Consider the following 23,280-nt stretch of genomic DNA (forward strand, 5'->3'; position numbering starts at 1 on the left):
TCTACATCATACCAAATTTGACAAGATGGAAACCAAATACCAAACTTTAATGTGATCAAAAAAATACCAAAGATTCTCCATCTCCGTTTCCCTTTCTCCCACTATCCTAATACAGTCTCAACTATATCATGTGAAAATGTCAAGGCACATGAATCTCAAGGTATGATCTGATAGTTGAGAGTGAATTGAGAAAGGAACACAGAAATTTAATAATACAAGATCCCATGCCATAAAAAATTAATGCACGATTCTAAACAATGATCCCAATGCCCCAGGCACACGTTGGGGGCATTGGGCACTGCCCAGGACTCAGGCAGCAATCATACCTAATGTGTATTTTTTGTTGGGAGTTTCCTAGAAAAAATTGTCATGTCTTCCTGCAATTTCCTATAAGAAAGGCTCAATCTGTCATAATCAAGATTAAAAGAGGATATTTATGCTCGTCGTGTTCTTTATATGGAAATCCTTTCCCAATATTATTCAAGCTGTACATGAAGAAATCATCATGAGAACCATGATTCATAGAACATGAAGCGAAGCGAAGCAACACACAAAGCAAAGACATGTTCAGAGACAAATATCAGAAGTACACTATCATTTTGTCCTGTTTGAATGACCACTATGCATAATATTTAAATGAGACCTAATCTACGAAAACAACCAGACAATAACTGTCACGAAAGCAATCTAAAATAATTCACAAAACTTGGCACTAATTTGTAGTCATGTAAAGTTATCTACCTCCCGTTAGCTGCTCTGTGCGTTTGCCCCCTCAACCTCCCTGTAGTCCTCCTCATCACCAATCCACGATAGCCAGTCAAGCGAGAAATATAATTATTGCCAAAATGACCCGACACAGCTGCAGTTCCATCTCGATGCATCTCATCATCTTCCCCATCCCAAGATTCCAACCTGAAAATAGCATCACCCAGATAGTCATCCATGTCATAGTCCCCAGAAGAGGCACTGCGGTAGTTCCTCTCTATTACATAATCACCCATTACAATTGCCCCCGGTGTAGACGATCTAATCGTGCTGATCACGTCTTCTCGTTCTCTCTCACGCTCAAGCCTTTTCCATTTCTCAGCAAGTGAGGGGTCCACTTCCCTTGGACGCGCCCAAGGGTGTTGTGCCCTTACGTGCTTCCTCAGTTGTTTGTAAGTTCCAACAAACGAGCAGTTGTCTTGCATACAGGTTCTCTTCTTGGTATTAAAATACTTGCGTGCCAGTTCAACCACCGTCCAACCTTTCACCTGACACCTGCAAAGCGGACACAAAAGCTCTGATACCTCCTTCTTTTCGTTATTGACACAACCTATCCCAGGACTGAAACCCAAATCATCTGTGAGCCCATGCAATGGTTCAGCCATATGGGTTGAAGTGACTTTAGTATAAGCTTTCTTGTACTGTTCAAGACAGTTGGAATAGCGGTTGCTAGTCGCACACATATATGGACGGCAACCCTTGTTGTAAGAAGAGCAGAGGAGGAGGACGGCATTGTGAGGGTACTCCATACAAACCGAGCAAGTTGTATCCTCCCACTCTTTATTCTTCAGTGCTTTTGAACCTTTCTTCTTTTGACGGACATCTGTCAAAACGTTAAGACATGGAGAATTGGACTTCCGCCGCACCTTGTTTACTTTAGCCATTCACAAGCCAAACCTGACACTCATTCCAAACAAAAATAAAATAAAATAATAAAATAAAATGAAATGTGAAAAATCAAATAATTCTAACAAGCTAATGACTCAAATTTCAAAAAAAATAAATAAAAATGCAAAGGCTTTTTTGGGTTAACAATGTAAGTAATATCAGTAAATTGCTTTCACAAAGAAATCAAACCAGTCGAGTGTATTTTTCACACAATCTAATATTTATTCACTTCTCCAATAATATGACAAAGGACTTCCATAAATCATCACCCTCAAGAAAATATGTTAATAGGGAAAAATCCACTTTACCCTCTAGCTGTATGGGCCTAGAGAACTTTACCTCATTGTCTTTTAAAAATAGCCAATTACTACCACAAGGTTTTGGGCTAAAATGTACACCAACTCCATCAACATTAGCCATGAAAAGATGTCTATACCCTTTCTTTCTTCTTCTCTTTTGCATGCACACGCGCACAACTAGAAGAAGATTTGGGGGCTACTAGTGAAGCAACAATTAGCCTCCATTTGGAAAGTGGGTTGGCTTTTTGGTCTTTTTGACTATTTTAACCTAGGGCTAAAAGGCCTGGTTTGGGAAGGGCTTTTGGCTTTTTTGGCTTTTTTTACTTTTTTGTGAGAGAAAGAATGTAATGATTATGGGTTGAATGTGATGTTTTGTCTTATTGGGCTAAAAAACCTATTTTGTTTTTTGTAGCTATTTTAGCACAAAAAACCTCAAAACCAACTTGCCAAACAAAAAATAAGAGGGTGCTAAAATTAGAAAAAACAAAACAGCTAACAATGTCTAATTTAATAATCATATATGAATCTCTCTCTCTCTCTCTATATATATATATACATTTACCTATACATGAATTCATAAGCAAATTGTTCATGAATGAAGTGCCAAAAGAAGACCCAGCATAATCAGTACCTATGAAGCGAAGCCTGACAATAACAGTTAGCGTTCACATGTACTAGGGCTAAACACATGCAGTATTATCTCGCACCAGCTCTATCCATCTTTCCAAGTGGGAGAGATTTGTGGCTAGCAGGATTCGTGCTCCACCATATGAAGATTGTATGGTATGTAGAATTCAACTACAACATTTCCTTTTAGATCACCTAAGTTTTCTTCACTTTAGAGAACAATGCTATGAATGTGTTCAAGAGAGAATTGAATATGACTTTGCAATCAACATCAACAAACCTATGACACAACTTCCTCGTCATAGAACAGCATCTTAAATTCAAGTACCATATCCTTGAAACTTGAACATTCTCAAATTAACTCCAGGCTAAGGCAAGATTGATAAGGCTTGGAAACATCCAGCTTCTTTTAAAGTAATAACCACTAAAGATGAAAAGGGCAAAATGTTTGAATAGAGTATGGCCATAAAGCAGATTACTAAAAATATAAGCCTGTGCACATTCCAACTAAAAATATTTGTTCCAAACATGAATGAAAGTGTGTTAAACATGTATATTTGAAACTTAACAATATTGACCTAATTATTTGGGATTGGCTACATGGACCGATTTCCTCTAAGGCTCCACATGGTTCTATTCACACACATATAATCAGTTGAGTTTAAGTTATTCATGTAATTTCTTATCACATCAACCCAAGGTCTTCGAGGTCTTCTATGTTGTTTGTCACCCTCCACGTGGATAAAATTATTCCTCCTTATTGGCGTGTTAATTGGTCTATGATGTGCACATAACCATACCACCTCAAATGGCTTTCTCCCATCTTATCTTCAATTTCCAACTTCTACCTAATTGATTCAATTCTTAATTTATCTTTTCTTATAACACTACTCGTCTATCTCAACATTCTCATTTAAGCTACACTCATTTCTATATTAAATATATATATATATATATATATACCAACTAACATTTAGGACCATTCATGATAACAAGTCTAATAGCAATCCTATAAAAAATTTCCTTCAACTGAGTAAATATCCTAAAATCACACCACACACCCTTTTGGTCATACCACTTTTCCTACTTTCACCTTCCTCATATGTACAAAAATTATATAATAATAATCAGTACAATTTTGAATATACCCATTGTTCTTGTATATTGAATTTCATGAACTTTCTCACTCCATTCATCAATAAGTTTCTTAAAATTCAAAATCTTATGAAACAAATTTGATCAACCAAACTTCTCCTTTATCACACAAGCACTTCCAAACATTAATGAACTTCAATCGGAAATTCATTTGGTTCTATAACATTTCCTACTTTCATCTTCCTCATATGCATATCTATTAATCTAAGGTACAACCCTCAATCTTGGTACAGGAGCAGGTTTGGTAAGTGTGTATGTATATATAATTATATATACATGTTAAAAATTAATCCTCCACAACACCTGCATTTTCATCACAATGACTCATAGGTGTTAATACATAAACTAAGAATAAGATCATTGACTTATGGGTAATGTTAGACAAACAGAATTTATATAAAAGAACTTCAAACAAAGTGATGTGGCATCTTTACACTCATTCATTGGAAATCAAAGAGCCAATCACTTTGATTCATATTTGAAAAAATGCCACTAACACACAACATCCTGTTTGGATTTTCAATATAAAAGTTCTGCATAATTAGCATTTTTCATTAATTTGGTTCTTCTCGTTTCTGTTTCTCTTTGTTACTTATTACAGTACAATATACAAGACAGGGACTCAATTTTCATGGAACACCTAAACGCACCATTATTACATACCCAACCCAACTAAAGCTAATCAATTTAACAGAAACAGACCCAATTAGTTTACATAAATAAGCAATTAGACAAACCATAAAAACAAAATCACGTTTTAACTGTCGGTTCGGATTGAGTGATTTGGTGAGAAATGATAAGAAATAAAGTAGAACTCTTTTCTCATGTTTGGTTTATAAGTCAGTAACAAATGGTCAGAAACGATGAAAAATCGTGAGAAAGAGAACTTTCTTATCTTATAAGCTCACCAAAAGTGGTGAGAAACAAACTGATTGAACGTATATTTTTCATAATACCAATATTAAAATATAAAATAAATTCCATTCGTATATCACTATATCACATACTTTGCATTCTTACTCAATCAAACATGATAGTGAAAACACTTTCTTTTCTCACCAAGATGAGAGATCACAATCTTTTTCTTTTTCTTTTTTCTTTTTTCTTTTCCAATCCCTCGAATCGTGTAAGAATTGTGAACTTCAAAATATCAACACATACCCACATAATACACAAATATAAACAATCAAGAAGGCCTTGAATTTAACACAGTTAATCCAAAAACATATAGATGTGAAGTAGAAATCGAAGAGATAGTCAAAACCCAATAAATTAAACATTGCAGGTATCACAATTGAGATCGATATCAAGATCGAGATCAAATGTACCTCTGAGAGAGAGATGGTGGGATTTAAGTTTGAATGTGGATTAGGGAGGGAAGAGAGATACAGAAGAAAGATCTAGTTGGTGCTGGAGGTGAGTGTGTGTGTGAGTGTGTGAGAGAGAGGATGGTTCGGAGATAGGGTTTTGGTTGGGGGGGTGGGTGGGTGGAGTGAAGAAACGTGCGATGTTGGCTCTCTGACTCACGTTGGCGAAGGTTGCGTTGGGTGGTGTTGTGGGCTGGGCTTCTTCGGGCATAATCTAGAGTCTTGCAGGCCACGTGTGTATCGTCTAATAAGGGAGACATTATTTATTGGCTCCCTAGATTACAAAGAAAATAATACTAATATATATATATTGATATAATTTTAGAGAAATTTATTAGAAATTTTTTTTTTAAGTATTTGTATTTCAATTAGTTCATAAGATATTCTTATATTTTAATAAGTCTTATTATTTGAACATTTGATTTTTAATGTATTTTTCTTACATTTTTAATATTTAACCCTGATTAACATTTGTTTTATTTATGTATAACGTAAATTTATGGGTACTTGAAAAAAAAAATATAGTTAATCTCCTACTTTTAAAATAAGTATACTAAGATCTTGTTTGGGAATATATATATTTTTTTTACTTTTTACAAAAAGATGTGCAAAAAAGTAAAGATAGTTTATATGACAACTTATGGGTGTCTCTATTTACACACCACATATCATCTCAAGACACACCAATACTTAATTCACACATTTAATAATTTAATAAATAATAATTTTGTTCAATACACACGCAATGTTCCATTTTTACCCTTAATCACACACCCCACCACCGCCACCGCCTACAACCCAGCTCTGTCGCCGACGCCGGTGTTAGCCCCTCCCACTTGCCCTCTCTTCTTTAAGCCACCATTGCGATCTGCCCTTTAACCTCCCACACTTCGGATCTAAGGTTTCAGAGAGTAGAGATTTAGGGTTTCAAAGGCGAAGGGAAAAAGAAGAAGAAGAAGGGAAAGAATGGTGGGAGAAGGGTATCGGAGGGAGGGGGCTGGAGGGGGAAGCTGATGGGAGAGGTGCTGCAAGGGTGGTGAACAGGGGTGGAGAGGATGACATGAAGCTAGTGGAGTGGCGGCATCATCATTGGCATCGACTAGGGTTTGCAGTGGCACCATAGATCTTCCATCCCCTCCTCATAGCCACCAAAACTCCCTTCCACAAAAGTATGAGAGATAGAGAGAGAGAGAGAGCGAGCGAGAGATGTGCAATTTATCGGAAGAGAAGATCGCGAAATCTAAGTTGTGGAGGAGCGCTTGCGACGGAGGGAGAAGGTGAGAGAGACGTTGGCGGCTGCGGGAGGATGTGGAAGAGAGGTTGACAGCGGCAGGAGATGGGGAAGTCACTGGCAACGGCGGCGGTGATGGAAGAAGGAGCTGCTAGTTAGGGCTTCGGAGGAGAGAGAAAAGAGAGATAGAGAAGAAGGGGATATTTTGGTAATTCTCTTTATGGACAGAATAGTAATTAAAAAAATAGTGTGGGATGAGTAAATTAGTGGTGTGTAAATAGAGGCACCCGACAACTTATAGTGCCTTTTTAGTTTTTTTGCTAAAACTAAAAGTTGCCAAACGAGGCCTAACTTTCCATTTAATAAGATTAAAGTAAGTGAAATTAATTAATGAGTAACTTTTGAAATAAACAAAGATAAATATGAAAACATCAGAAGCAATTATGTTAAAATAAAGAAAATAACATGCATATTAACAAAAGAAAAACAGGAAGCTCTTTAGGGACTAACAAACAATCATACAACAAATTACAAACAAAAAAATAAAACTAATAAAAAAAATCAGATCCAAGGAAAATTATTGATCTAAAATAGATGTGATTTGGAAAGTTAGATCTACATCAAACCAAACAAGATTCGCATCAACACCCATCGTCACCGCTATCCAGCTCAGCCACTATCACCACCGCCGTGCTTCAGATACCACCATCAGTTAGAGTTGAAGAGAATAACACCTACAATGGTATAAGAGAAAACTTGAGAAGAGAGGGAACCATTGTGGATAGGGATGGCAATTTGAACCCAGCCCGACGGAGACCCTACCCCTCGTCCCCGATAAGAGTGGTTTTTTCCCGAAAAATACCCTTCAAAAATAAATCCCCGGTGACATTCGGGTCGGAAACGGTGATACATATTTCATCCCCGCCCCCAGCCCCGCCCCCCACTCCGGTTAGCCCCAATTTATATAGATATATTATATATATGTTTAGGGTTTGGTTGAACAGCTCATCAGCTCCTCTCTTACACTCTCTATCTCATACTCTCTTACACTCTCTCTCTTCTTTTCACACAGACGCAGACGCAGACGCAGTCGGCTCCTTACTCTCTCTCTTCTCTTCTCTCACTCTCTCTCTTCTCTTCACACAGACGCAGTCGGCTCCTCCAGGCCACCACCGCCTCCTTCTCCTCCAGGCCATTGCCGCCTCGTCCTCCGTCGCCTCTCGCGGCCTTCTCCCGTCGCCTCTCGCAGCCTCGCCCTCCATCGCCTCCTCGTCCTCCGTCGTCGCCTTTCGCCTCCTCCTCCCTCTGCCATGGCAGATCTGAGAAGATCCCGCCACCGCCACCGCCACCATCGATTTCCTCCCTCCCACCAGATCTGTCTCTATTTATTTATTTATTTATTTTTATTTTTTTTAATGATATTGCCGTTGATGACGTTTTTGTTGATGAAAATGATATTGATGATCAATGATGTTGTTGATGATGATTTGTTATTGAGAGAGAAAGCTAGACAGACAGAGAGAGAGTTACGGGGATTTTCTGGGGTCGGGGAAACCTGATCCCTGTTAGGAGCGGGGTCGGGGGGGTGAGGGGTTTCCCGCCGGAGATCGGGGCCGGGGCCAGGGAAGGTTGTAGCTTTGGGGATTGGGGACGGGGAGGGTGATCCCCGGCCCCGCCCCGTCCCGTTGCCATTCCTAATTGCAAATGTCAAAAATTTTAAAATCTCTACTGAAATCGAGAGAGAAACACTCAAAATTGCTAACCCAAATCTACACTCTAAAAGTGTATACACTTTAGAAGTATAAAGGAGGTTGCTAGAATATTGCCGAAATACTATCAAAAATCTCTTAGAGAGAAGGTTTAAATATATATTTTAATATACAAGATATGATGTTAAAAATTTAACTTTTTTAATAACTTTTTAACTTCTTGAATTTATATATTTTTAAATGTTAACATGTTCAGAATTTTAATCGTATAATTTTTTTTTAAATAATTGGTGTGTATGATTTAATTTATTTTAGCCTTTTTAATAATTTTAACTTTTTAATATTTTTTTTAATCAAAAATCATATTACTCTCAATAATATTACGTGAATTAAAACGTATATGCCTCGTGTTCCCACTAGATATAGGACTATACCCTAATTAGCGGGGTTGCGTAGTGTGGTTTAGACAGTTTGAGAGTAAAATTATAAATTAAATGACGGATTAGTGGATTGACAGATTGACAAATTATGATTTGAGCGATTTTAGACAGATTGACAGATTACAAAATATTTTAATCAATTATCAAGTATTTGTATAATATATAACACTAATTTGTATAATATTTTTTATATATATAATACAAACTAATTTTACATAATATTATATATATATATATAATTGGAGAAATTTAGCCAAAACCCCTCTATTGTACCATTGTTTGGTGAAAATGTCAGCCCAATTTATTTTATTTTATAAACTCTCTAAGGAGAAAACACATAATTGAGTAATGATAAAATAAAATATCTTCTTTTTTTTATTGGACAATATTATCAGAGCAACAAATTACTGTGAATCAGAATAACATGTTACTGTGAAACAGAGTAACATGTTACTGTTTACATCAATTTCGACGATAATAATTTTTTAATTTGTTTTTTATAGTCAACATAGTTTTTATTTGATAGATCTTGATGAGAGAATTTTAAAAATAGTAATTTTATTAAAAACTTATATTTATATCAAAAGTTATATTATTTTAAAGTTTAATATTTTGATAATAATGGTATGTGAACTTTTCAAGAAATTTTTTTTGTACTTATCCTTAATGCATTAAAATTTTATTATGAGGAGACTTTAACCAAATCTCCTATATAACTACTAATTTGTAATAAATTTCACCTATTAAATATCTTTCACACTTATTTTTACTTTGATATTTTATTATAGGTTAAGAATCTATATATGAATTAATTATAACAGGATAGAACTTATACGAAGGGATACAATTTTAACAAGAGAAAAGTTAGGGATTATGAAATTTTTTTTATGAAAATGATTATAAAAAATTTATGATCCTTGGATTATCTTGATTAGTGTGTGGTGTTTTATTCTAAGTGTAATCTAAGGGTCACAAAACTTTTATGATTATTTTTATGAAAGGTTTTTCATGATACCTAGTAGAAAACAGCAATGCTAGGTATCATAAAAAGTCTTTCATAAAATGGTCAGAAATGATTTGTGACCTTTAAATTACACTTATAATAAAACACCATATACTAATCAAGATAATTTAAGAATCATAAATTTTTCATGATTCTTTATATGATAAAATTTTAATGATCTCCAATATTTTTGTTTAACAAATTGAAAGATATTTTAACCTCGCCTTAACTCTGATCATCCTTTAAGGAGGGACACGGTCCTCCACGTCGCTGAAGGTTAGACTAATAAAAGGAAGGTGATCAAATCGATGTTTTCCATGTAAATCGAAGAAGCAATGAGTACACCTATGGCCTTACGTAATATCATGTCCTATGTATTGATGTTGTCCAAAATCATGAAGACAGCCTGAGCTATCTGGCCTATTCAAGTCCTCGCCGACGCAGATCACACGCTAAAAAAATAGAAAAAAAAAATTACCCTAATAGTTCTTATACTTTAAAATTTGTATCACTTTAATTTTTAACTTTTCAATTATAACATATTTAATTATAAATTTTAAATCTTATTTTAAATAAAGATAATTGAACATATCAGTACTTAATTTCAAGAGTAAAATCGTTAATTTAATAAAATATAAACTAATTTGACAAAAATAAATGTCAAAAAAATATTTTAAAATTTTTAAAAATTATTTCTACTCACCAAAGATAAAATTATATAAAATTGATAAAAATTACATGATTAATTTTTAAAAATTAATTTTACATGATCATCATCCAAATGCATAATAAAAATTAATTTGGTAAAAAAAAAAATAAATGTTTAAAAGATTTATCAATTTCATATAATTTTATCTTTAATATGTAAAAATAATTTTAAAAAATTCAAAAATAATTTTTTGACATTTATTTTTGTCAAATTAATTTATATTTTATCAAATTGACGAATTTGCCCTTGAAAAATCCAATAGTATCTTAAATTATCCTTATTTGGAACAAAATTTAAAATTTAAGATTAAATATGTCACAATTTAAAAGTCAGGCACCATAGTGACACAAACCCCAAACTATAGAGACCATTGGTATAATTCACCCAAAAAACAACAAACAAAAAAAAAAAAAAACAAAAAAAAAACAAAAATTCTCATCTTATTCCCACAAGTGGCTTGACCGCCTTACTCGTCATAAAACATGAACCGTAAACATTAGTCAGAAGGCTCTTGATTGGCCAGGGTTTGGAAGAATCAACATCGGTACAGAGCCCGAATATAAGGGTTCGAATTTGGCTCGAAATTAGGGGGAAGAAGGAGAAGGAGAAGGAGAAGGAGGAGAAGAAGAACTGGACTGGAGGAGCCAACAAAATAGGGCGGAGGCGGAGGTGGAGGTTGAGGCGGAAGCGACGGCGAGCAGAGGCATAGGCAGAGGCGGGGCTGCGATGCCGACGAGCGATGAGCTGCGATGATCGGCCGATGAGCTGCAACGACGACGACGTTGACGATGACTCCTCTGTTTCTCTCTCTCGTCTCTGCTCTTCTTCTGTGTTCAACGAAGAAGAAGAAAAGAAAGAAAGAAAAGGAAGAGAAAGAAAAGAAAAAAAAAAAAATTGAAACCAACAACGACGTCGTTTTGGGTTTTGAGCCAAATTCAAACCCCTAATTTCGGACCCTAAAACATTATAGTGGAAGAATGTGGTTATAGGATTTTGGTGGCCGGAGCGATTTGGTTGGTCAGGCTCAACCAAGATAAGAAAGACGCAAACAAGTGATTATACATAGTTTTCAGGTTCATTTCCATCTTTCTTTGTCTTTCCATTCACTCCCATTCGGTAACCTGTTCATGATATACCATACCAAGGCAGCTCATCATTTAGTTCTAATATACCTCTGAAAGTACTATTAAAACACAAACTCCCCCAAAAAAATGTCATTACAGAGATTCCAATCCTTCCTCTCTAAAATCCTCCGATGAACTGAAAAAACTACCTCCTAAAAGTTTATAATCACCACTTGATCACCCAGGTTTGATGCTTGGGAATAGCTTGGACCATCCCTAATGGCCCAGAAATAGTTTTCCCTACCTTGCTATGTCAGTAACAAACAGAACAAAAACATGAAAATTGGATTCATCAATAATAAAGGAAAAGGTGTTCTCAAAATAATAATAATAATAAAGGAAAAGGAAAACAGAACACAGAAGACACTCCCTTAGAATTTTGCTAGGTGCAAAATGTAATAATGCATGTCAAGTTGTTCGAATGGAAATATATATACAACTAACATCTAATTCGGATCTTTACAACAATTGCTCAAACACAATTTAACTTCCACAATTAACCCACAACAATTGAAGGAAAAGCGAAGATGACAATATTCTAAAAACCTGTCATTGGCGAGAAATTCATTTTGCACAACAATAAAAGAATAACAATGATAACCTTAAAGCAATTGTGGTCTGGTGCAACAAACTCCAAACAGTGCTAATCATGGTATAGCAGTTCTCATGGAGTCTCATATTCAATGGCGGATTCCAGATGGTGCATGAAGCCTCTCAAACTTTCAACAAGCCAGACATGTTATTATCTGTGTGAAAAATCAAATAACTGCAATCCGTTGGATCAGTAATGTGACCTGAGGCTTCTCTGTTGCAAATAAATAGTGATGGACGGAGCTGTTTCAAGAGAAAAGACATGAGTAAGCAAAAATGATAACACCTACTTGGCGGAATACCCGTAATTTATTTGGGGTCACACGTAAACTTTTTAAAGACTGGAGTGAAAATATAGTTCCATATTTTCTTTTCTTTTCTTTTCTTTTCTTTTCTTTTTTTGTTTTGTTTTTTAGTGCAATATTTTGAAATATGTCTTCTTTGCACTGTGGGTCAACTAAGCAATTTTATATCCTCTCTATCCATATATACTGCATGCGTTGCCAAAGAGAAGAAAGTAAAAAGAGGCGGGACTTGTGAGTGTACTATGTATGTATAATAAAAGGATTACAACAAATATCCTAAGACTAAATGATGAACAGAAAGACTGCCAAAGATTCTTTCATGACAATTCCCAAGACAGAACATATAGAGAAAATTTGAAAACCTGTTAGTCAGCAACATATGCTGAGAACAAATTTCTATGACACAGCAATTGTGGTGCTTGAATCTTACAAATTCTTTAATAACAAAATTAACCATTACCTCCATTATCTTCAACACTTTATAGTTCATGCGAGCTATTAAACCCGTCGACCAAAATTGTACGGAGATGATGAGCCCGAGGAAGATGGAAGTGGCCTCCTAACATATGGATGATCCAAAAGATCAGCAGCAGTGGGGCGATCATTTGGTTTAACTTGTAGGCATCTAAAGATGAAATCCCGTGCATCTCTAGAAAGAGAATCAGGAACAGGTGGTGGCACACCCCTTCCAATCTGGAACAATGCCTGCATCTGCTTAATCACAGAGTAAAGATATTAATTATTAAAATAACAAACAAAAATTGCTGTAATGTTGCAATTTCCTGGAATAACTAATGGACTATGATATAATATACCAAACCAAAATAGCTGTCATGTGACCACAACAATTTTGGTCAAGTAAACATTGGTTATGTGAGGAAAGAACATCTAGAAACAGCAGATGTAAAAAAGCACACAAATAAATTCTCCCTGAATAATCCATCGAGCAAGTCAATTAACCACATAGCATCTAATTCCTCATATCCCCTGCTCTCATATGTTATCATTAGTGGATCACAAATTATACAGGGAGTATTTTCGGCCTTCACAATAAAAATAAAAATAATAATAAAAAAATAAAATGTATACAAGAAACAAACTTCAACTCAAAACATTAGCATAATACTGAAATTTTAATGTTTCCACCGAAACACAACACACTACAAAACATATAAAAATATAAGTTGTTTTGGATGCCTATTAGGAACATCCAACAATATTGATTTCCTAAGAAGCGGACACGGAGAAGTGACACAACAACAAAATTAAAAAAAAACAAAAATACAAGACACAACACATGGGGAACACACATTGTGTACTATGCCAAAGGTAGGTGTGTACTCAATCTTTCCCTCCTAAACATACATTAATGTGTACTAAGTAGACGGTTTTTTTATATATTTATCATGTGACATGTATATGAATATATCATTCAAAGATAGTTTTTGTTTATTTTTATTTTTTTTTAAATGCAACATAACAGTTTCTATAAATCTTCATAGTCTTCTCTTATCATTGTATCCTAAGCGAAGCAGCACAGACGTACACATAACACAAGGACAAGTACAGGACATAATCCAGGACACGATATGCCTAGGACACATTAAAATTTTATATTTCTATAAATTAATTATGTCAGAATAATTTATTCAAAGGTAATGAAAAAGGTAACATAATTGATGATACTAATTAAAATTTTTAAAAAAAACATCAAGGTATTATTTACGTAGCAATTTGCATATAATGTAAAATAATTATAAAACATTGAAATACACATGATATTTTCATCATATAAATGTTTCAAAACAAATTTAGAGTGCACAAGTTGCATTTTGAAGAATGCATAAAATTATTATTATGAAGAGATTTATCACATAGATCATGTTCAAAAGGTTCACAAAGTGTCTACAAATTATTTGTATGCCCGCTATTATAAATTTAACTTTAATAAGTCACATTGAAGAAGTGTCGTACACTCTTTTAGGAGTGTCTATAGAGTGTCAATGTCCAACGTGATATGCTCCCTCTATGCAAAGTGTCTATGCTTCTTAGAACATACTAAAGCAGTTGTACTTCAAAATGATAGGGTGTTTGGTTTCACTTTCCAGATTATCAACTTATTTGCATTTTCAACTTAAAAAGCTCAAAAAACTAACTTTTTAAAGTTGGGCTTTAGATATGTTTTTTAGGGTAGTTTTTTAAATTTATTATTAAAGATAAAATCACCTTATTTAAATTTTACCAAACAGAGCCTTTATCTTCTTTTTCCCCAAAATACAAAAAGACAAAAAGAAAGAAAAGTAGTTATTGTTTATAAAGTACTGCTTTATATTCACACTGTTCATATCCACCAAACTGTATCACAAAGATTAGATATAATCAAGTAAAAGAAGCTGAGTTCTGTTGAAAAAACCAGATCTCACCAAGTAAACATCGCAAACTACTAAACATGAATCTGACATAGAACCACAAGAATAAATCAGGTCATATAAATTTTCAGTGAATGTTTGAATAAAACATCAAAATTCAGAGGAACCTAGTTCAGGCTAGCTTCTTTTAAGAATTTAGTCCATTTAGAATGACCTAGAAGCCTTCAGTTCTAGTCAGGCAAAGAATAATACAAGCCAATCTGAAATGAAACGTGGCGTAACAAAAAAATCTACTCTAACACAAAATCAAAGTTGTGCAGATTTCTCCATAAAGCAAAGGCATGGAAGAGCTTTTTAGAAGAAATTATAACAAATGTGTTACATACAGATTCTAAATTAGCGTATGGAATCTGACGGGTCAACATCTCTAAGACAGTGCACCCAAGGCTCCATATATCTGCTGGAAGCCCATACCCCTGGTCATTCCGTTTAACAACCTGCAAAGGTAAAAACTTCGATATTCAGAAAGGATTTTGTCTGTCTATTTGCCTCTCTCTCTCTCTACATATGCATATATTATAGTTTAAATCTGTATATGAGTAGATGCACACATAAATATATATCTAATATCTACACGTGCATATTACCATTTTCCATTTTCGTTCTAGATGGTTTGTTAAAATAATGATCATACCTTACTTTCACTTCGTATGTCATCAAAGTTACCATGGTACCACTATATAATATAAATCAATAAACATACTTATTTTATCTCTTTTCACGCTGCAACTTATTATTAGTATCTATTACGTCCTACACAACATTCTATTCAATTTATTTACTTTGCTCAGTATTAATTTCCATTCTGCCTCAACAAATAATTTAAAACCACAAACTTCCTATTTCTTTATAAGTAAAATAATAGTTATAACTACAAACTTCCCATTAATTATGTATATACTCATCTCATTTTTCACCCTTAGAGCCTGAGATCAGAATAACAATTATATCCTGCGCAAAATCTATTATATCTTCACTTCTCTCCAATCTTATACAGAACAAGGATCTGATATGAATTCTATATTGGTATCACAATCAATAGTGCATTGAGCCATTGACCTATTTGAGTAAACACAGCTTACACACTCCTATAAGCTAATATTTAGAACCATTTTTCAATGTGATGATGCAGCTGTTAATCATCAATCCAACTGGGACCCATGCTTCACATGTATGCATGAAGTCCTAATCTAATCTAATCTAATCCAATCAGGAAAAGAAGGGTTCCAGTTTAAGGCAAACCTCAGGTGCCATCCAATATGGAGTCCCCTTGCAAGATTTGATATCATTTAACTTAGTCGCCTGCACAAGGGTATCAACCAAAAACATTAGCAAGAAGAAGCAAATGGAAGTAAACAACATCAGGAACTATAAGAAAGAAGATGATATTGCAATCTGAAATGGGGAAGGGAGGACCTTTGCCAATCCAAAATCTGCGAGTTTAACAGATCCATTAGCATGCACCAATATATTAGCACATTTTATATCCCTGGAAGACAAGAAAGGAAAAGATAAGACTTTGGGAACCTAACTATCTTTATATCCATGAGTTCACAGGCATATAGAGAAATTGAAAAATGGAGATGGAAAAAAGTTTGTGAGTGTTTGGGAAGTGGGTTTTTATGTAGGTTTTTTTAGTTGTAGGATATTATTGGATAAAAAAATTTTGGTGTTTGGGAAGATAGTTGAGTTTTTTTTGTGGTTGGATGTGATGTTTGTGAGAGAAAAAGTGAAATGATTATAGGGTTGGATGTGATACTTTGTTTGGATTTGTTTTTTTTAGTTTTACAAAAAGTTTGTCTTTTAGTGTAAAAAATAAAAAAAATCCAACCCACAAACTTCCCAAACACCTGTCTAAGCTCTGTAAGATTGGTAACAAGATAAAAACACATAAATAAAAAATTTAAAAAAAAGGCAAACAATTAAACAAATTAGCGAGCTTCAGGAGTTTTAAGAAGGAAAGAAGTAGATATGACTAGACTATTACAATACAGATACATGTTTCATATCTTGATCAGCTGCGTTGAACTCTGTTTAAACTTAATATTTGGACCACAATCTCACTAACATTTTTTCCCAACTTAATCTAGTGATTTAGAAAGTTCATTATCCTTTCATCTTTTGCTGGGAAAAAGTATGAAGACAATCAAATTCAAACTATGGATTTTGAGATAAACATAGACATGCATGGCAGGTCAAGAAACCAACAATTTAGGCATGTCAAGTTTAGTTGTATCACCTGTGAACCACATTTCGCTCATGAAGATACTTCAGACCATGCAAAATCTGCCTTGTGTATGAGGAGACTATAGAATCTTGAAGATTATACTTCTGATAGAGACTTAAAAGGGAACCTTTGGTTACCAGCTCGAGAAAGATATACAGATTTGATTCATCCTGCAAAGGCCATTTTTGTAGAAAATAAAATTTAGATGTTATTATCCATTAGTTGCAAGATAAAGACATATGTATTTGTTATCCAAGATTTGCTAGGTGTAATATTTGAAAACAAATATCTACAGCAAGCGTAACTACTACCAAACATGTACCATAATTAATCAGAAAATTGATGTGTAGGAGGCCTTAAATCTTACAAATCAAAATAAGGCATCAAAAAATGGATTTGGCTAGGTTGCTCGCAAACTCGATGTATCATCTAGTTTGTCTATGAGAAACCCATGATCTGCAAACACTGGCATCAGTGCCATGTACTAACATAATCACAAGGGTGTTTAACACATTAACTCCACAGTGACTAGAAACAGGTTCACCGCTATATGTTTTTTAATAAAAAAGAGAAAATTCTATTTATGCAAAGAAAAAGAAGATAAGGAATTCTTCTAGCCCAGGAAAATAAAAATACGGCACAGTAGTTCCCCAAAAGAAAACCCAAGGGAGCATGCAAATCTTGGAAAGAAGATGAAGTTATGGTAAATTTGCCCTATACCTTATATTTTGAATTAATTTTTGGATAAAAGACAGTTTTAGTCCCTAAAATATGTGTTTTTTTCATTCTAGTCCCTTAAATTTCAATTTTGTCATTTTGGCCCTCAAAGTTATTAATTTGAGTCAATTTGGGCCTAGGTCTAACATCCGCCTACATTGATAACATAAATATGTATAAAAGACAGTTTTGGTTTCTAAAGTATGCATTTCTTGTCATTTTAGTCCCTCAATTTTTAATTTTGTCATTTTAGTCCTCAAAGTTGTCAATTTGAACCAATTTGGTCCTAGCTCAAATTGACAACTTTGAGGACTAAAATGACAAAATTTAAAACTTAAGGAACTAAAATGACAAGAAACTCATATTTTAGGGACCAAAACTGTCTTTCACTTAATTATAAAATATTTTTCCCGTTATCAATGTAAATGGCCGTTAGAAATATGACCAAATTGATTCAAATTGACAACTTTGAGGACCAAAATGACAAAATTGAAACTTGAGAGACTAAAATGACAAATAATGCATACTTTAAGGACTAAAACTGTCTTTTATCCTTAAGTTTTTCTCATGTCAACTTTAATTTTTGGAGCATGTAACACAAATTCTGTCGATTTGGACGAAATTATTGACAACGGGGAGGTAATTGCAAAATGGCAAAAATCATGAGGGGTAATTGGCTATATTTAAATAACGGCAGTGAAATGCTCAGGTACTAAACCACATGGGGGTAAAATGGATTTTGCCCTCAACTATTTTTGTTAACCAAAATACCTGCTCTTTATCTTAGCATTTCCAAGCCTTAATAGGTATACAACATGGCCCTATATATACACTAATCGTTACATGGAGGGCAATGGAAAGAAAGAACAATTTTTCTTTGTCACATTTCAAAGTTTTGACAATTCATCTCCAATTCCATAAATCTCAAAGGAGATGGAGAAACACTATAAACTAGACTCTACCTCATATATGTCATGGCCAACTGCCCCAGTTAAGTTTAAGAAGAGACAACATGCCATATATATTTGTGAAATCGTTTTACCAAATGGTGAATCGTGAATCGTAAGATTCATTTTATTTAATATGATATATAATTATATATATATATATACACAGTGTTTAAAATAAAGTAAATTATCAATATGACTACATTATATATATGTATATACATATAAAATCATGTATATCGATACAACTGATTAATCTCTTCTATATATTTTCACAGTTTGGCGAAAATGATGTCATTTCATATATTATGTAAACTAAAATAGATATAGAACTGAATCGCAGTGAATCATAAATTGAATCATACGATTCACTCAATTTTCTGATTCAACAACACGATTCGAATTGTTTTTGTTGAAACTCGTATCGAATCATGTGAATTGAATCATGAATCGAACAATTCTAACAACCACGTAGGTTAGAAAAATCTGAGAGAGAATCAATCACTAGACAACATGGAAAGTAAGAGTACCTTATCTGTGCCATAATATCGAACTATGTTCTCATGCTCAAACTGACTAAGAAGAGCAATCTCCTGAATAAAACATGATAAAACAAAACACAGGGGATGAGAAGAGTCTCCACAGAAATCATTTATCAAAAACCTGTAGTAGATAAATTAGGGGAAAGCACATTGACAACATCCACAAACATAAAGCAAAGATTTTTCTCACCTGTTCAAGTTGGGAAATGCTTTGCCTTCCCTGGTCTCCTTGATCAAGCAAAGAAACTTCCTTCACAGCAATAAAGACACCTCCACTGCAAGATGACACATAATAAATCATAAGTTTAACAGGTATACAGAAGTCTAGCTAAAAACATTAATGTTTGTAAAGGTACAAAGAGAACTCAGGAATTAGAATTAATTTGAAAACATGGTGATGTAGCACCAGAAGGCAGTGAAGTAGAAAAACAACAAAAGAAAAGAGGGAAGAAGGGGTCACAAACCCAAATCAAATATCTTAATCTCACTTAATCAATTATCAATATCCATTGTCAAGTCTGCTAAAACATCAAAGAAAGGCCATATATATTGGCAAACCAAACTAATCCTAGACAAACTCAACATCCTAACTAAAAACTCCTAAATAAATAAAATTTCTAGATAAATAAATTCCTAATCTAACTCATATGTTCTTATCATTTCTCCCATGGCGTAAAAAATTCTTCTTCAGAGGGTTGTAATTGCTTCACGAAGTGGCACGGCTGGCTTTATGAGCAGAGCAGAAACGACAGTTATGGCTTTGAGGGTTGAGGGTACTCATCATGGCAAAGATCTTGTGTGGCATAATTGTTGTCAAATTGCGAATCGAATCGTGAATCGTAAAATTCATTTTATTTAATATGATATATAATTCTATACATTTGAATACATGTAAAAATACATACAATGTTTAAAATAAAATAAATTATCAATATGACTAAATTATATATATACGTACAAAATCACGTATAACAATATAACTAATTATTTTCTTCTATATATCTTCATGGTTTGGTGAAAACAATGTTCTTTCATGCATTATGTAAACAAAAATAGAAATATAACTAATTCGCAATCATAATGAATCATAGTGAATCACAATGAATCGTAGTGAATCATACAATTCACTCAATTTCCAATTCAACAACACGATTTCAATCGTTTTTGTTGAAACTCGTATCGAATCGTATGAATCGAATAGTGAATGAATCATACGATTCTAACAACCATGGGCATAAGGATACATCCAGATTAGCGAACTTCATTGGGCTTTGTTCCATGGTACGATTGCAAAGATTATGAGGTGATGGTGGACTTAATTTTTTTTCTCTCTCTGCTAGACTTGCTTCTTTTTTTTTCTTCTTTTATGCTGGTTAACTAAGATCTGGATTCAGTTCAATGGGTTGGTCACAGGTTGGGCTGTGCAGGTCTAATAGATTCATTTCCAAAGTCTCTTGTCATTGCTCTAATGTTTTCGAAATCTTTCCATTTTCAAGCTAATTGAACAACATAACAAAAAGAAATTTTCATCCTTACCCTAATCCACATAAGGTGGCTTGATTAAGCAACAAAACTTTAAAATTCATAAAAATAAAAACCGCCTCCTTGCCCCACTTACTAGTTCACTTGATGCCGAACAATATGGTGTTTAATATCTCAAATTCTCTCACAACCATCGGTATCCCTTTTCCCACATACTAGGAAGGTAATATGAAGCCTACCATAATAAAATAAATAAGTTCATTTTGCATCCAAGGGAATTCAAGCTTATGGCAGCTTGAGATATTCCAATTACAATAGAAGAGAACAAGAAGTTCCCTCTCCTTTGGCATATTAATTAGGTCTAAGCCTGACAAGAGGGCATCAAGTTTTACAAATACAAGAAAATGATATTGAAACCATCGCTTGATTATAGAAACACACTACTCAAAATAAGAAACAACCAAAATCAACCCTTTGTTAGAAATGTGTTGCCATTCTCATAAAGTGGTATACATTACATACAAATAAATGGACTCCAACTCTCTGATATGATGGACATTCTCTGTGAAAATTTTCTTGTACGGAATTTAGAAGGAAAGCCTCTAACGAGAAAGAAATCCATGCAAAGTCCAAATTCACATGCATATTCAATTAAAAGTGATAACCATGAATATTGAATAATGGGTTGCAATTTCGCAACTCACGCCATGCATGTGCAACACATATAATGTCTAATGAATGCAAAAGAAAGGAACTTTTTTATATCCACACACCAGTCAGTAAATTTATCCTAAATTTTCAAATTTCCATTGCCTCCAAATTCACTTAAAATCAAATTTGTCAAACCCCAGAAACAAATTCACATCCAAATTCAAAGTCTGTCACTCAACAGTTAACACATTAATCTAAAAATACTAAAATTACTAATAAGGAAAATAATGTGAATAGCACTTACTCAGCAATGCCTTCGTACACGGATCCAAACGACCCACGGCCCAGAAGCTGACCCTTTACCCAGTCCCCAACGATGGAACTAAATCTATCATTTGGCGAAATGTTCGACAATCTATCATTTGGCGAAATGTTCGACATGCCCTCCGTCGTGAGACTCCAACAATCATCATCATTCGTGGTCGTAAACGAACTTGACTTAGAATGAACAGCAGTCTCTCGTCTCTCTCCCAACATAACCCCATTTAATCTCTTTTGCTCAACTATCTCTTCTTCATCATCGTCAGAAGAACTGTACTCTCTTGCAGAAGACAAATCAATATTAAAATCCGGAGCAAAAGACTTCAAAATATCCCAAGTTGAGCACGAATTGTCCATACGTGGCAACGAAATTGACGGCGGCGGAGCAAGAACATTGTCCATACGTGGCAACGAAATTGACGGCGGCGGAGCAAGAACAGGTGGGCGAACACCCTTAATTCCACCTCCGCAACTCCGAGAAGTCTTAGCAGTAATCGGATTATCCATAACTTCACTAACCCTAGCACTGTCTCCAAATTTATCTGACAATTCACAAACCCTAACACTGTCTCCAAATTTATCAGACAATTCACAAACATCAACAGATTCATCATTAACCCTAACCCTATCTGCAAATCCATTAGACAATTCATTAGCCCCACTATCATTATCATCAACTTTCGGATCAGCCCTAGGGCTTTCCAGATTCCGAAATCCCGAAATTGGATGAAGATCAGATGAAGATAAGCGGAGCTTCCTCGCCTCCCACGCCGCCGCTGGAATCGCGAAATCTTCGGGCCCGCTGAGCCCTAGACTCTTGCAAATCAATTCGAATTCGCCGTCATTACCTTGAACTCTGAAGCTAGTTACGTGCCCTAAAGGCGACAAATCAAGCGATCGAGTTCGGTGAGCCGGCGAATCCTCCGACGCCGGCGATGACGCCAACGACGACGACGATGATGACGAGGGTTCGTAGTCTATGTTCTTGTTCGCGAATCGACGCTCGAGCTTGGGACGACTCTTCTTCTTATTCTTCTTCCAGTCCATGCTCTTTTGCTTCTCGCTATGAGTGAAGAATCGAGGTATGCGATACATTGAGAGCTCGACCCATCCAAGTCCGTACCTACCAATTTGATCGGAGAAAGCAGCGAAGTTGAGAAGATTCAAAATGATTTTCTGTGAAAGCTGTAAATTTGTGAGAAAATTTACAGAATATGACTAGATCCAGAGGACGAGAAGGGGGACCCAGTTTGGAGACGAAATGGTTGAGGAGAGAGGGAGAGAGAGTCGTGTAAGACTGACAGAGACTAGTAAACGCCGTCGGAGGAGAGAGAAAACGCGGTGGCTCATAAATATCGTCTCGCCGTTGTACAATACAATTTCTGGGAAAATTACTATTACCAGTCAAAATACAAACATAGGTAAGTGGTGAGGTCACCAATGGGTAGCGATGGCCACCTGTAGCGTAGAGTATGTAGGTAAGTGGTGAGGTCACCAATGGGTAGCGATGGCCACCTGTAGCGTAGAGTATGGGTCGGGGGCCTCTTATCGAGTTCGGATTCTCGGCCGCCGTTCTCGGCGGCCGTCCCAGCAGCTCCCCAAAACGACGTCGTTTTGGGGGTTTTTTTGATTTTTTTTTTTTTTTTTCCTTTCTTCTTCCTCGTTCGTTCGAACGAACCAGAGGGGGGAGGGGAGGGGAGGGGAGGGGAAGAAGAGAGAGAGGGGGAGGGGAGGGGAGCCGTCGGTGGGCC

At 35.0% G+C, this 23,280-nt stretch overlaps 2 protein-coding genes across 2 annotated transcripts; both read right to left on the bottom strand.

Moving 5' to 3' along the window:
• Nucleotides 1-451: 451 nt before the first annotated feature.
• Nucleotides 452-5,376, bottom strand: LOC114315223 (uncharacterized). Its single transcript, XM_082874722.1, has 2 exons — nucleotides 5,063-5,376; nucleotides 452-1,662 (listed from the first exon to the last, which is right to left on the bottom strand). The coding sequence occupies exon 2, from the start codon at nucleotides 1,647-1,649 to the stop codon at nucleotides 738-740; it is 912 nt and encodes a 303-aa protein (XP_082730848.1). The 5' UTR covers nucleotides 1,650-1,662; nucleotides 5,063-5,376; the 3' UTR covers nucleotides 452-737.
• A 6,354-nt stretch (nucleotides 5,377-11,730) lies between these two features.
• LOC114311184 (mitogen-activated protein kinase kinase kinase 1) lies at nucleotides 11,731-23,069 on the bottom strand. The gene is made up of 9 exons (XM_028257262.2): nucleotides 21,513-23,069; nucleotides 19,266-19,350; nucleotides 19,064-19,126; nucleotides 16,882-17,039; nucleotides 16,059-16,131; nucleotides 15,885-15,944; nucleotides 14,969-15,079; nucleotides 12,674-12,924; nucleotides 11,731-12,151 (listed from the first exon to the last, which is right to left on the bottom strand). The coding sequence occupies exons 1-8, from the start codon at nucleotides 22,622-22,624 to the stop codon at nucleotides 12,712-12,714; spliced, it is 1,875 nt and encodes a 624-aa protein (XP_028113063.2). The 5' UTR covers nucleotides 22,625-23,069; the 3' UTR covers nucleotides 11,731-12,151; nucleotides 12,674-12,711.
• Between the last annotated feature and the right edge of the window lie 211 nt (nucleotides 23,070-23,280).

This window comes from Camellia sinensis, chromosome 6 (assembly GCF_055761805.1).
Source record: "Camellia sinensis isolate YWXY chromosome 6, ASM5576180v1, whole genome shotgun sequence".
In the NCBI taxonomy this organism is placed as follows: Eukaryota; Viridiplantae; Streptophyta; class Magnoliopsida; order Ericales; family Theaceae; genus Camellia; species Camellia sinensis.

Excerpts from the sequence above, each read along its gene's own strand:
- LOC114311184 (XM_028257262.2), bottom strand. The coding sequence starts at position 22,624 with ATGTATCGCATACCTCGATTCTTCACTCATAGCGAGAAGCAAAAGAGC. Across the intron at positions 17,040-19,063 it reads GATATTATGGCACAGATAAG|GATGAATCAAATCTGTATAT; the intron begins GTACTCTTACTT and ends TGGCCTTTGCAG. Across the intron at positions 12,925-14,968 it reads CATACGCTAATTTAGAATCT|ATGCAGGCATTGTTCCAGAT; the intron begins GTATGTAACACA and ends GTGATTAAGCAG.
- LOC114315223 (XM_082874722.1), bottom strand. The coding sequence starts at position 1,649 with ATGGCTAAAGTAAACAAGGTGCGGCGGAAGTCCAATTCTCCATGTCTT.